Source organism: Pongo pygmaeus, chromosome 2, assembly GCF_028885625.2.
Source record: "Pongo pygmaeus isolate AG05252 chromosome 2, NHGRI_mPonPyg2-v2.0_pri, whole genome shotgun sequence".
In the NCBI taxonomy this organism is placed as follows: domain Eukaryota; kingdom Metazoa; phylum Chordata; class Mammalia; order Primates; family Hominidae; genus Pongo; species Pongo pygmaeus.
In genome coordinates, this window is record NC_085930.1 from 168,835,364 (window position 1) to 168,850,216 (window position 14,853).

General features: G+C 40.4%; 1 protein-coding gene across 12 annotated transcripts in view; it reads left to right on the top strand.

The window, feature by feature from the left end:
- SCHIP1 (schwannomin interacting protein 1) overlaps positions 1-7,436 on the top strand; it is a 629,273-nt gene extending 621,837 nt beyond the window's left edge. For all 12 annotated transcript variants that reach the window (XM_054481215.1, XM_054481216.1, XM_063662378.1 and 9 more), the window contains 2 exons: positions 2,179-2,272; positions 6,800-7,436. In XM_054481215.1, coding sequence (XP_054337190.1) covers positions 2,179-2,272; positions 6,800-6,851 — 146 coding nt within the window. In that variant the 3' untranslated portion in view covers positions 6,852-7,436. The remainder of the gene's footprint in view (positions 1-2,178; positions 2,273-6,799) is intronic.
- The last annotated feature ends 7,417 nt before the right edge of the window (positions 7,437-14,853 follow it).

Sequence of the window (14,853 nt, forward strand, 5' to 3'; positions counted from 1 at the left end):
AAACTACAAAAAATTATCTGGGCATGGTGCCGGGCACCTGTAGTCCAGCTACTCGGGAGGCTGAGGCAGGAGAATGGCGTGAACCCGGGAGGCAGAACTTGCAGTGAGCCGAGATCTCGCCACTGCACTCCAGCCTGGGTGACAGAGCGAGACACCATCTCAAAAAAAAAAAAAAAAGAAAGAAAAGAAAAGCCCCTGTCTTTTAGAGATACCTACTAAAGCATTTACAGATAAAATAATGTGATAGCTGGAATTTGCTTTAAAATAATCCAGTAGAAGTTGGAGAGAGAAATGATTCAAGCTTGGCCATGAGTTGATAATTGTTGAAGCTAGTTGGATACATGGAAATTCATTAAACTGTTTTCTCTGCTTTTGTAGCAATTGGAAAATTTTCCATAATAAAAAGCTTAAAACTTCATATTGGAAAAACAATTCTATGCATTAAGGGTTCAGATATGTAGACACTCTACTAAGTTACAGTATAAAAGCCTACGCAAGTGCACACTGGAAAAAATGAAGTTTTTCCACAAGATCCAAATTTAAAAATTGGATATATTCAGTGCCAAGTTAACACATTGAATATTGTCTTAAAATTAAGAGAAAGGGTCAAACATTGTGATTAAGAAACCATAGATTCACAGGATTTTAAAAAAAATTCTACAACTGCATTTTAATTTTAGTTGAAAATTAATTACTAGAGTTGTTATTCTTTCAAGGACTAAAAACGCTTTCTGATATTTTACCACTAAAACATCTTCCTTAGACTTTTAAACACTAAAATTGCCATCTAGTCCTTTTCAGGAATAGATGAAATTTTAGACCTCTTTGTGTGATTTTTTTTTTTTTTTTTTTTTTTTGGCTCTCTTTTTAAAAATGGAAACTAGTTTGACCTAAAGGCAGATAAATGCATCGTTTGAAGTCAGGATATCTAAAAGCATTTCCAAGGGGGACCTGTCTGATCACCCCCATTCTATCTTTTGTTTCCCTGCCCAGAGCTCTTGCTAAATGGGTACTCTCTTCCATGTGTCTGGGCCTAGCAGCTGTAATGCTTAGCTTCTCTGAGGGAAAAAGCAAGAGAGAGCCTTTGCTTATTCATGTTTTTCAGTGGTAGGAGCCCAATTAACCCAGTGCACTGATTGCAGGAAGATTAGATATATTTCGGGCCCGGGTGCAGTGGCTCACACCTGTAATCCCAGCACTTTGGGAGGCCGAGGCGGGCAGATCACGAGGTCAGGAGATCAACACCATCCTGGCTAACAAGGCAAAACCCTGTCTCTACTAAAAATACAAAAAATTAGCCGGGCTTGGTGGCACATGCCCGTAGTTCCAGCTACTCGGAAGGCTGAGGCAGTAGAATCACTCAAACCCAGGAGGTGGAGGTTGCAATGAGCCAAGATCGCGCCACTGCACTCCAGCCTGGGTGGCAGAGTGAGACTCCATTTCAAAAAAAGAAAAAGGAAGGAAGGAAGGGAGGGAGGGAGGGAGGGAGGGAGGGAGGGAGGGAGGGAGGGAGGGAAGAAAGATTTCCGTCTCTATAGATTTCATTCCTGGTATAAGTCTTAAGTAGTATTTTCCTTGGCACCCTGTTGTTTAGAAATTTCAGGGGTTATTTCTTCAGGTCTTGCACATCTAACTATATTACAAATCTGACTTTCCAATATCTTCAGATAATACTTTCTCCTAAAACAACCTGCACATAGGGCTTCTCCTTTCCTAGGGCCATGTGAAGGCTTTGAGCATCCCTGACATACCTTCCTTTTCAGCTGGGCATCTGATGTAGTAGTCAGGCCCCGAGGGGCCCCTCCTGACTGTCAGCGTGGCAGGAGCATCCTGAAGCTGAAGGGTGGAAAACTTAATGTGCTCCAGGCTTTGTTGTTCACATTTCTTCAAAACAAAACCTGCTTTTTCTAACAAGCTATTCTCCTAACAGCTGACAATTTCTTTTCCCACCTTAATATGAAGGTAATTGGAAATAGTTCCTACTTTACTCCTTTTCTTCCCACACCTCTATAATTATGCAAACTAGACACGTTTCTGCAACATAAGATGTCTAACCTTTTACAAAAATATCTTTCCTATTATGGGTAGCTGTTTGTGTGTATACTGGTTGGTAAATAGTTTACATTCTGACTTGGAGGCAGTTTTATCTGTTTTTAAATGCTCTTTTATTTGCCACAGGCTTGAATGAAGAGTTGGTCCAGCTGCTTCTCATCCGAGATGAGCTGCACACAGAGCAGGATGCCATGCTGGTGGACATTGAAGACTTGACCAGGTCAGTGTGGCTTCACTCTTGCCAAAGAAGAAAAGAAGCCCAGGGTGGTCTGAAATGTAAGAATTAGGCAAAAACTAGCTCGAGAGAACTTCCTCTACTTCCATAAATAACTCACCTAGCCTTTTCTGGTGCCAGCTGTTCAGATGGAGGGGAAGCAGAATTCCATTGTCCCTGCCAAATGCGTGCTTTTTAGCAACCATCCCCCACTTGTGATGAATTGTCAGTGCATTACTTCTCACATCTCCACCTAAATCAGGTCAGTAGTTCTGGTCTTGGAGGACTTTACCTTGAAGGACTGTCCCCTGGGAAGCTGGGCATAAGCCATGTCATGCTGGCATGTTTCCAGCACAAGCAGCCATGTGATGAGTTCTCCAAAGCGCAAGCTCAAGCTCTTGTATGATCCAGTTTCTTGATCGCCTCTGCCATGCCCAGAAGGCAGGGAAACTGGCATATCTCCGCAGCCACAGTGCCACCAGATTGTTCTCACCATGGGGAAACTCCAGGACTTGAGTTTTTAGCTGGGCTTTGCTCCAACTGCCTCTTTGTAAAGAGGTAAAAAGAATGCTTTCCTCCCTAGGGGACAAGGAAACTAGGCTAATGCTGGTCAAAATTTTCCATTTCTTTGTAGATTTCTTTGCAGGAAAGCATGTCACTGTAAGTATATAAAGTACATGGAATACTGTAAACATTCCTATGAGCACATATTTACTATGGCATCTTTTCTGAGACAGTCCATATGGAATCTTTAAACCAAGAGACAATAATTGCTATTAATCCCAGAAACAGTATTTAGAGAGTAGAAGGCTCTCCAAAGAAGGAACACCTCTTGGCACAATGAGGTAAGGAGTTAACCACATGGTCTACAACAATCCCAGAGAAGTTTGAAAACATATGTAGTGATAATAATGCTCCCAGCACCTACCATAGGACCTCATCTCAATGTGTAATGCTGGGTAAAATAATTGTCTAATGATGCAATGATATAAAAAATAGTTTTGGTAGCAAAATAAATGCTGGAAAAATTTGTTTAAGCTTTCTTTTTTAAGACTTACAGGCAGCACTGTTTTGTATGTTTTACATATTATATTGCCTTATCCCTAGCCAAAAACAAAACAAAACAGTAAGCCTTCTCATACTCTTTGAACATATTTGCCTGCATCTGAAATATCACAATAACACTCAAATAATATTATTGCTATCTAAAGATGTATTCAGGCACTACACCACCAGCAATTATAAAACATCCCTTTTTTGTTAAAGAAGTTTGCATGCAGGTGTTAAGATTATGGGAAATCAATGGTGAAATATACGATCAGGACCTACATTTTTTTTGAAAAATATATAAACTCTTGTAAACTATGATTTACCTGTGACAGCAGAGATCTTTTCTCTGTCTCTCAGAATAGTATTGGCATTTCTTTTTGGCAAGGAGGATGGTGAGAGGCCCCTCCTCTTCTCTCTAAGTGTTAGGCTAATACTTAGGTTTGCAGTGTATGTTTTTATAACTTTCAGATGGTGTGACCATCGGAAACAGGGCAGGCAAAACCATGGAGTTAAAAGGAGAGGAGTCACTAATTTAAAGGTGTTGGAGGCATTCTTTGAATTGGAGCAGTCCTACCATGGGCCTCAGGGGCATGATGTCCTTGCCTAGCCTGCCTCTTGGTGGGAAGAAGCTTCTACATCTGCTTCTGGCTGCAGAAAAGTAACTTTCCTCATTGGAGGGACCTGAGGATACTTAAACATCCCTAAAGGCAGCAGCCCCAGAGTCCTGCAGCCAGATCTCAGAAGGCGGAGGGGGTGGCTGTGGGGACTGCTGGGACATGTGGTCCACCTCTTCCCTTTACCTGTACAACTCCTACTATTCCAGATGTCCATTCAAATCAGTAGTTCTCAATTTGGGTTGCACAACAGAACCATGTGAGGAGGCTTATAAAATAGTGATGCCTGGATCCCACCCCAGATATTATTTAATTATCCTTGTGGGCTAGCCTGGGCATGAGAATTTTTTTAAAGCTCTGAGATAATTCTCATGCACGACCAAATTTGAGAACCACAGGTTTGGATGATGCTTCTTTGGAGAAGCCCTCCCTGACCTCCAAACACTTGGCTCTTTAGCATTCATTCTCCCCTTATATGGACTGTCAGTGCATTAAACTTATTACACCTCCATGTAAATCAGGACTGTTGCCAAGGGAGTTGACCCTGGTGTGTCAGGGTCATTCCATGCTGGCATGTTTCCAGAACATGAACAGCCATGTGGTGGGTCTACAAAACAGCACCAGCAATTATGTGACCTGCTTTCGATCATAAGACTGTGTTAAGACCTTCTCCTCAGTGTTCCTAACAACATCTCATCTGTCATGTGGAGCCTAGTGGCACTGTGTTTCATTTGTCTGCTGTCTCTCCCAACATGACTATGAATTCTCTGAAAACAGAGGTGATGACATTTTCATTCATTACTGTGTCCCCAGAGCCTAGCACAGGGCCTTCTAGGCACATAGTAAGCCCTCAATAGCAATTGTTGATTTGAAAAAAAAAAAAAAGAGTTCTGGTGGGGCTTCAGTGAAACAAATCCTAATAGGGACTCTTATATAACTTGCTGATAAGAACCTTTTAGTTTTATGGACTGAAACCCTTTCCCTCCTTTGTTTAAAATTTTAATGAAATTCACTATTTTATTTATGTCTCAAAAAATTACCCAACTTTCAATATTTTCTGAAGTTGTGTGCCATCTGCTCTTGTTTCCTTCTCAGAAAACCTTTTGATGTATGTGTGTGCATGTGCATAGGAGTGTGTGTGCATGTGCACGTACATAGTAGTATATTTAAAAAATTCCTGTGAGAACTGTAATTAGCTACAGTGGAATCAAGTTCACTGGGCATCAAAATATCTTGCTCTGGATTTGCTTAAGTGAGGCATATGAGTTAGTTATGAAAATGTTTGATTCTTGTTACACATCAACAGGGCTATAAGATGGTCTGCTAAAGGGGACAGATTTTTAAGGAATGGAGAGCTATCGATAAGGTACTTTTTCCTGAGTACCTTTATTGTTAGTTGAATAGTGCCATTTATTTATGGGCTGCTGAGTGTAGCAAGGACACTGTTGTCACTTCCCTGTTTCTGAAAGTATTTGTAGTTTGTCTTCCCTGATATGACACATTCTGCATAAAACCAGTGAGTTCAACTTGACATCACTGACTCCCCAAGTCCAGGCAGCACACATAAACTATTCTAAACGTTTGATTATAGCCGGAAACCGCAGCCCTAGATGTTTTTATCTTGCCAAATTTATCATTTCCTAAAATCGTCCTTTAAAACCATTGTCTTTTGCAGCCTTCAAACCCCATCATTCTCTGAGAAGTGACCATTCAAGTGTTGTAAACAGCTTGGCCACACTCCTCCCCCTCTGCCCCCACTGTCTACCTCTGCCCCACTGTCTAGCTGCTTCACTGGCCTATTTTTGGGTTCACAGGTCATAATAGAGCTTGTTTTTGGTTTTGTTTGTTTGTTTGTTTGTTCTTTGAGACGGAGTTTCACTCTTGTCACCCAGGCTGGAGTGCAATGGCATGATCTTGGCTCACTGGAACCTCCACCTCCCGGGTTCAAGCAATTTTCCTGCCTCAGCCTCCTGAATAGCTGGGATTACAGGCGCACACCACCATGCCCAGCTAATTTTTGTATTTTTAGTAAAGGCAGGGTTTTGCCATGTTGGCCAGGCTGGTCTCAAACTCCTGACCTCAGGTGATCCACCAGCCTCAGCCTCCCAGAGTGCTGGAATTACAGGCGTGAGCCACTGGACCTGGCCCATAATAGAGCTTTATAAATAAGAAGACTCACCCTATCCTCACTGCCAAGACCATGCCCTTAGGATTAATTGGGGGGAAAAACATGCAAACATGGAATATCTTTACATCCACAAAACCTGCCATTTGTTAGACATTGGCTTTTGCAGGAGTGATTTAGATTTTTGGCTCCAGGTTTCTGTCAGGAGTCTTAGTTAATATCTAGGTCTGTGTCTTCATGTGTCCTTAGATAAAGTAGTCACTCAGTTACTCTTATCATAATACCTTGTTTCGACTTTTGGCTTCGTGCTTATTTCCATCTGTTATTTCCTTGTTTGCTATTTATTCCTTTCTTGTCTCTCTCCATTGGAACAAAGACCTCATTGTCTTGCTCACCATCAAATGCCCATGGAAGACACATATTTAATATTTGTTGATAAAAGTATCCCAGATGTTTATTTATCTTCATTTTCAAACAGAACTTTTCTTCTGAAAAGTAGTAATGTCTAAAAGTCTCAGGTTCATCCAGTGACTTACTAAATAAAAGGAATCATACACAATATGTAAAAATTAAAGAGTTCAAATCAGAATTCAAAGAGTTTGAATAAGGTACTTTTTCTTGATTCTCATCTATTTCACTGTCAGTAACTCTGAACTTCAGTTTGCGGGATGCTGTAGCTATTGATTGAAAAGCAGTTTGGATCTTTCTACATAATGCTAAATAATTGTATTAATTATTTTACAGACATGCTGAAAGTCAGCAGAAGCACATGGCAGAGAAAATGCCTGCAAAGTGAAAAGAAGCCATTCAACCAGAGAACAAGCTAGAATTTATTTTGCTTCTGTGGTTGTAAAAATGCTGTTGCTAAAGGTGGCGCAGAAACAAATATCAGTGTTAGTCATTGATAATGTCTGAAGCTTAATGTCCAGTGATTGGCCTTTGCTTCTTAATTTATTTTAATTTTTTACTTGTGCCACTTAATATCAGGCATTTTAATAAAATGTTGTTACAAAAAATGTACAGTACTGACACCACCACAAATCATGGTTAATAAAAGAGAGTAGTTTTAACTTTATTTTTATTTGTTTAGAGATTTTAAGTTGGAACAGTATTTTCCCATTGACTACTTTTCATTCTTCACTGTAGTTTTAAAGAAGAACTGTAAATGACGGTGCTATACAAGTCAAAAAATACATGCCTGCCTCGTAGTGAAGTTGTAGCTCTCCGTAATATGTATATTTTACTCAGTTTTCAACATTTTGTGAATGTTGACTACCTGAAGTTCCTTTTTAGATGTGCTATTAACATTCTGTTGGATTCAGAGGGTTCCTTGAAAGTTTTATGTATAAATATGTAAAATAAAAATTAAAACTTTGTTTCATATCATATGTCTTTTTGCTCACTAGCAAGGCTTATACTGGCTTAACCCCCCTGCAATTAAATTCCCCACCAGGAAGCTTTTATCAGTGAAAAAACAAATTGCTCCAGAGGACACGCAAGTGCAAATTGCCCAGAAAATTATGAGTGTGAGTGCGTGTTCCAGCAAATTATGAGTGTGAGTGCGTGTCCGTGATTATGTGTGTGTGAGAGAGTGATCTGAAGAACACCAAAGGTCAGTAGCATCAGAGCCTGCACTTCTATTATTGCTTAAAGAGATCCATCTGGAATTTTAGCACTTTAGTATTTAATAGCTGCTGGTCTTGTTAGGGCACTATGATTGTATCAAACTCCATTTAGTAAATTCACCACGTGAACAAATGATGTTTGCATTTACTCTTTCTCCAAGGCCAATTGTTGCTATTTTCAGATTTTTAGCCATTCTGTTGGTCTCATGAAAGAAGATTCCAAGTCTAAAGCAGATTACAGACTGTTTCTTAATAAGTGGAGAGTTTCGGAAAATAGATTTAATTAGCTAATGTTCATGTAGTGATTAGGGAACCATAAACTAAAGCAAAGATGAACAATTCAACATTCCAGAGCCACCCACAGACCACCTGGTTTCACTCCAAGGTCCATGATGTAATCTGAAGATAGAGAACTGTCTCCATTTTCCTTTCTCAAAAATACTCAGATAAGTATTCTAAGGTATTAAAAAGATTTGTTAGTGTTCCTAGACAGCCTTCTGTTTAGCAAAATAGGTAATCTTAAATCGTAACACCAGTTATTTCTTATGGGCCTCAAACAAGTTATTTCCATTCAGAATAGAGAAAGAACACAGCTCGTAAATATGTTTTGGTTTTTGTGAGTTGGCTGTTGAGGAGGACAGGTTGCTGCTCACTACTGAGCTAAATCCTCTCTGCCCAAAGTAATCTTAACTGAGCCCTGAATTCCCACACCAGCTGTCAGGTATCTCCTGGGGTGATCCCAGCCCTGTGAATCCAAGCACAGCTGCTGGACCATCATCACTGCTTCTGCTGGGTGACAATGTTGGTCAGTGAGCCAGTGGCTCTTGTCTCTAGCTGCACGGTGGAACCACCTGGAGAGCTTCAGAAGCCACCGGTGCCAGGGTCCCACCCCCATAGATTGACTTAAATGGTCTGGGGTGTAGCCTGGGCATTGAGACATTTAAAGGTCTCCAGGAGATTGTAATGTTGAGAACCATTGCCTTCCACTTTCTTCTTTTCTTTAGCTTTATTAAACCATGCTTCTAAGTATCTAGTTTTTTTCTAATTAAAAAATATTATATTCCTATTAGTTTGCAATCTGTGGGGAGAGCACAGCTGGAAAGAGTGCTATGGAAAATGCCTGTGTCCAAGCAAGAGAAGGTAGTGTGGCCTTCTGAACCTCCTGTGGTGACTGTCACAACTTGGAGCCCTGGCGCTAAAACTCAGCCCACTACAAAAGACTTACATTTTAAAATCCTTGCCAGAACTGCCAGTTCCGGTAAAAGTTTAGAAATGTGTTTTGTGTCTTAAGTCTCTGGCTAGAAATGCATGTTGTGAAGAAATTCATGGCCTCTAAGCTCTTCTAATTGTTTGAAGCCCATAATTGTAACCGAATAGCTCCCAACTGGAGAAGAAAAGAGAGAAAATGAGATTATACCCACAAAGGGCCTCTCAGAATACCTCTGGGTCAAAGCCTAGCTAATAGTACAACTGTTCTTCCCACCATGCCCTGAGATACTCAGAGGAGAGTTATATTCAGTTTACTGGTATTCCTTTCAGCCTTCTCTGCCCATGGTAGAAATGTCACCAAGTGACTCTCTAAGGGGATTCTTTCAAGATTGAGTCTTTGCAGTATTTTTGCTTAGCCTTGTCGATTATATCCAACAGGATTCTTACCTGCTCTGGATCATCCTTCCACATGTAAACTAGGACCTTTACTAGTTAATCAGGCTTAGAATGCTAGACTAACCTCAAAAATCAAGTTCTGCTTCTCTTCCCCATTTTTAGAGAGTGAGGTGTAGATGAGAGTGCGCAGGCTCTGGGGCCAGAAGGGACTGACCACAAATGCTGACTCCATCTTCCCACGGATTTAACCCTGAGCAACTTCCTAAAGCTGTCTGTGTCTTATCTCATCACCTGTAAATGCCATCTCCTCGGATTATTATAAAGACTGAATAATGTTTATAAAGGCACCTGATACCCAGGAAATACTGAATAAATAAATGTTGAATAAAAAGTAAATGATCAGAGCTCAGGTGGTGGGAAAATTCTGAATTTTACCAGTTTCTGAGATTTCAGGCATCCTTGTAGTTTTGTTTCCTGTTTATTAATTATTAATTTACAAAACAGTGATGCTTAAGGAAAAAGTTAATAATTGCAAGTCCCACTCCCTCTTCCAAATACCAGTGCTAAAACTTGGAATGCATTCTAACACCTCTCTATGCTTATACAGATACACATGCATGGGGTTTGATATTTCCATTTGTCTATACAAAGGGAGGATTTCTGTAGCTTGCTTTATCCATAGACATCCTTCCAGGTCAGGACGTACAGATCAAAGTCATTCTTTTCTTTTCTTTTTTTTTTTTTTTTTTTTTTGAGACAGAGTCTCACTCTCGCCTAGGCTGGAGTACAGTGGCACAATCTCAGCTCAGTGCAACCTCCACGCCCCAGGTTCAAGCGATTCTCCTGCCTCAGCCTCCCGCGTAGCTGGAATTACAGGTGTGTGCCACCACACCTGGCTAATTTTTGTATTTTTAGTAGAGACGGGGTTTCGCCATGCTGGCCAGGCTGGTCTTGAATGCCCAACCTTAGGTAATCCGCCCATCTCGGCCTCCCAAAGTGCTGAGATTACAGGCGTGAGCCACCACGATGGGCCCAAAGTCATTCTTTTTAATAGCTTTGTAGTAATCCCCAGTGTTGGTGGAACATACCTTATTCAGCCATTCCCTTTAATGATGGACATTAAGAATCTTTTCAGATTTCTGCCACCAGAAACAGTGATCCAGTAATTATGCTTGTACTTAACATCTATTTATACCTTTTATCCTGTGATTACCTCACTTTTTCTTTAACCATTCCTTGGTACTGCTTAAATACTTCAGAGTACAGAGAGCTAATTAAGGTAGGTATGAAGACCAGGAGGGGCCATTGCAGAGAAGTTTGATTCCTTGCAATGAAATTGGACCACACCAACACATTCTCATCTTCAAAGATTCAACTAGATCCTCTCTCTCTCTCTCACACACACACACACACACTTTTAGCCTCAAAAAACTCCCCTCTGCCTCCTGAGTACAGATTTTTCTCTCTTTCTTCTTTGAGGATAGAGGCAAACTTCAGCCACCCTTGTAACTGTAGCCCCCAGCACAGAACCAAGCAGACAGTCCTCCCTTGAAGATTGGCCCAATGGGAAGCTCTAATCATTAGGACTCTGCCTTTTGACGCCTCTGTTAACTGGTGTCACTCTTCTCCTCTGATGTATAATGCCTCTCCTCTTAGCTGAGGGATGAGCCCCTGGGACTGACTTTCCTTCAGATTTAATCTCACTGTTCTCAAGTTTAATCCCCCACGACTGGTCGATTTTTTTTTTTAATCCCTCAGTTACCCACAAATCTAAGATCTGAAAAATTTCCTTCCACAGAATTTGTCATCTCTAATAAACAGCCCTTTTAGCCACCAATCTGCTAAAATTCATGCCTCTCCACCATGTTTATAGTTTTGAAATTGTTATTGGGAAATGGCTAGAGAGAGACATTCCCAGCCCCCTGCCCCTTGGCCTAGATGTGATCCCATGACACATTTTTACCAATGGAATGTCAGTGGATGTGATGTGCCTTAATTCTAGCCAAGGCTTGAAAGAAAGGGTTTGCCCTCTCCATTCTCTTTCTCCTTCTACCAGCTACAATCACAAGAACCTAGAGGGATGCAGAGCCACCAGATGGAAAAAGTCTAGGTCCCTGACTCACTGCATGGAGAGAGTTACCTGCCATCCAACAGGATTCACCTCAAACTGGAAAAAAAAAAAAAAAAAAGTGATTAAAATAAACTATGATTACATTTGTGCCTTTATACTGCATTGAATCTGTTACAACAGCTAACATTACACTAACTAATGCAAGTCCTTAACAAGGACAGCCATAATCGTTTAAGAAAGAGCTGAAACACAGACCCAGTTAGACAAACCCTGTGTTCTTAACCACCATGCCACACTGCTTCTTTTCTATAGAAAATCATCTCTACGTCAGAGATTGACCCTTTTGTCAGTTAACGGACCTCTTCAGTTTAGTTTAAATCTTTTCCTCTGCTCTATCTTTTCCTTTGCCATTAGGACAGAAATCAGAAGTTGATCAAAATGAGATTTGTCATGAACAAACAATTCATGCCAGAAACAAGAATATGGAATTTATGATAATGCTAGAAACACAAATATTGTTAAGTGACAACAGGAGACCTGTTTGGTGTCTAGCTGGAAAAGTCTTAGGTTTCTATGATCTTTAAGACCACATTTTGATTACTGCCACCCCAGCTGAATTCTGATGCTTACAAAATACAATATACAATTACTGTTTGCACTGGTCTTCATTTATTTTTTCTAAATAGAATGTGACACATTCATTATGAGATAGGTTGATGGGTAATGAGTTTTTCAGGATATTTTAATTGAGGCTTATAGTCAGTTGTCAGTATAAATTAACATTATATTAAATAATTCTTGAATTAATGGTCTGGCTGTGCAAAATGAAAATGCCCTTTTAATTTCTGAGTGAGTATCCTAAAGCCATTTCATTTGGTAGCTTTGGTAAGAAATTATTCACCAAGACTGATTGGTCATAAGAAATTCTTTTTTGTAGCAAACTTCTTTTTGTACATTTCTCTGTTCTAGAACAATGGTCTGCCTATGGTTGTAACACAGTCCTTGTTTTAAAAATGACTGAATCCACTTCCCTGCACCACAGTACAAGAGTACAAGGTAGTAAAGTGATACTTATGGGGAAAGTGATTTTATTTTCACCCTCCAGACTAGGCATTCAAACTTTCTTGTTTATTATTTACTACCAGATTCTCTTTTCTCTTATATTCTATCAATACCTTATTTGCTTTTTTGGCTTTTCAGAAAATAGTGGTGTGTATCCTGAGCATAGGCAAGGCTGGAAGTGAGTGCTTTAATTTTCTGCCTCATAAAGTTACTTCCTTCCAGATGTGTGTTAGTTCGCAGTAGAAATTACAGTCTGTAATGACGTGTCATCTCACCTTGTGCAGGAGCTTTTTAGGTCACATAACCTCCCCATGTATTAGAAAGGGCATGTGAAAGTCAGCCAGGGATCCATAGTTCACCTTGAGAGCAATTTCGATGTGAGGGTTCAAGGTGAAAATGATGTTGACTTTTACAGGCACTGGGGAGAAAGGGCTTTACTGTTTATCACAAAGCATCCACTTCCTCCTTCCATCAAAGTGAAGGACTCTTGTCCCTGCTGCTCAAGAAGGCTGATTTGAGAATGTGTCATTGTCTCCGATGCAAATCAGATTGAGAATAGAATACCAGTCGGGTGCTCTAAGTAATTTTTTAAGGGAAGTAATGAATGCTTCAGGAAGAATAATTAGGTGTGGGGATGTTTGTATGGGAGTAATAAATCTATCTCCCTGCAGTTCTGGCTAAACTAAGAGTGGGAGTAAGACAGACATGGGGCTTTCTGAAGTTTGCAAACCAGTCTCACCACACTGCAAGTGGGAGCGCTGGGCCTTCAGGGCAACAGCATAAGAGCAGGAGAGGAAATCTGGCTGAACATGAGGACTGAGGAATGGGAGAGCTCTCAGTGAGAGGCCAGGGGGACCTGGGACAGCATCTGCAGAACTTAGCAGCTCCACTGCAGGCCTTGCCACGGCCAACACCTCTAAATGCATTTTGGTGCCTTGAACCCATTAGCCAAAAAAGTGCCTGGTGGGTTTTGCTTCCATGGGAGTAAAAACTAGAGCCACTGACAGGCCCGTCTGTCACCAATCTGCAGTCTCCTGTGAGGACATTCTTCAGGCACTACAGTGGGACCCCATGAAGCTCAGAGCCAGGCCCACCCCACGTGTGCTAAGGCTTACAGGGCATTTGTCAGCGGCAGCTTTGAAGGGGCTAAATACCTGAGGTTTAATGAATTAGACGGGCAATATGTGAACATATAAAAACTTTTTTTTTTTTTTTTTAGATACAGTGTCTTGCTGTGTCGCCTAGGCTGGAATGCAGTGGCATGATCACAGCTCACTGCAGCTTTGAACTCCTGGGCTTGAGTGATTCTCTTGCCTCAGCCTCCCAGGTAGCCAGGACTATAGGCACATGCCACTATGCTTGGCTAAGTTTTTTTCTTAATTTTTTGTAGAGATGAGGTCTCACTTTGTAGCTGAGGCTGGTATCCAGGCTTAAAGCAATCCTCCTGCCTCAACCTCCCAAAATGCTGGGATTATAGGCATGAGCTGCTGAGCCCGACCTACAAACTTCTTTTTAGGTTCCCTTACTTCCCAAGCTGATCTTGGGGGCTACCTTCCCACAAACACGTAAGCAAGAATAACGCAAAAAGTATAAATAAATGAATGTGGTTTGTAGAGAAGGGGCACAGCCAACAATAAACAATAAAACATGAAAGTTTTGAATTATACTTTTTTGGCCACCTTTGAAATGTGTTGTTCATTTGCTCCTTACAAGAAAGAGTTCTAGCTTATTCATCTTGGTTTTGAATCTAAATTGTATTTCCGGTCTTCTCTGTCTCATTCTCATTTCCTTCTTATTTATTTATTTTTATTTTTAATTATTACAAGTACATAATAGTTGTATATCTTTATGAGATATATGTAATGATTTTATATGGCATTTAATGTGTAATGATCAAACCAGGGTAACTGGGATATCCATCACTTCAAGCATTTATCATTTCTTTGTGTTAAGAGCATTCCAACTCCACTCTTAATTATTTTAAAATAAACAATAGATTATTGTTAACTGTAGTCACCCTATTGTGCTACTGCATACTAGATCTTATTCATTCTAACCATATTTTTGTACCCATTAGCCATCCTCACTTTGTCCCCCACTCCCTACTACCCTTCCCAGCCTCTGGTAACCTCATTCTACTCTATCTCCATGAATTCAATTTTTTAAATTTTTAGCTGCCACATATGAGTGAGAACATGCAAAATCTCTCATTTCTTTCAGTTCAGTCCCCTAATTTACATAGACAGACAGTGTGCCAATATTGTATTAATAATGCCCTCTCCAATCCACTGAAATGAAAAGTCAAAATGCCTACTTCCTTTTTTTAAAAGTACACACATGTGTGTCACTTCCTAAATTCTGCTCATTGTCAAGAATTCTTGGCTATAAAATCATCAAAGAGTTGTTGTCGAGATAGTTAACCACTCCTGTAAAAC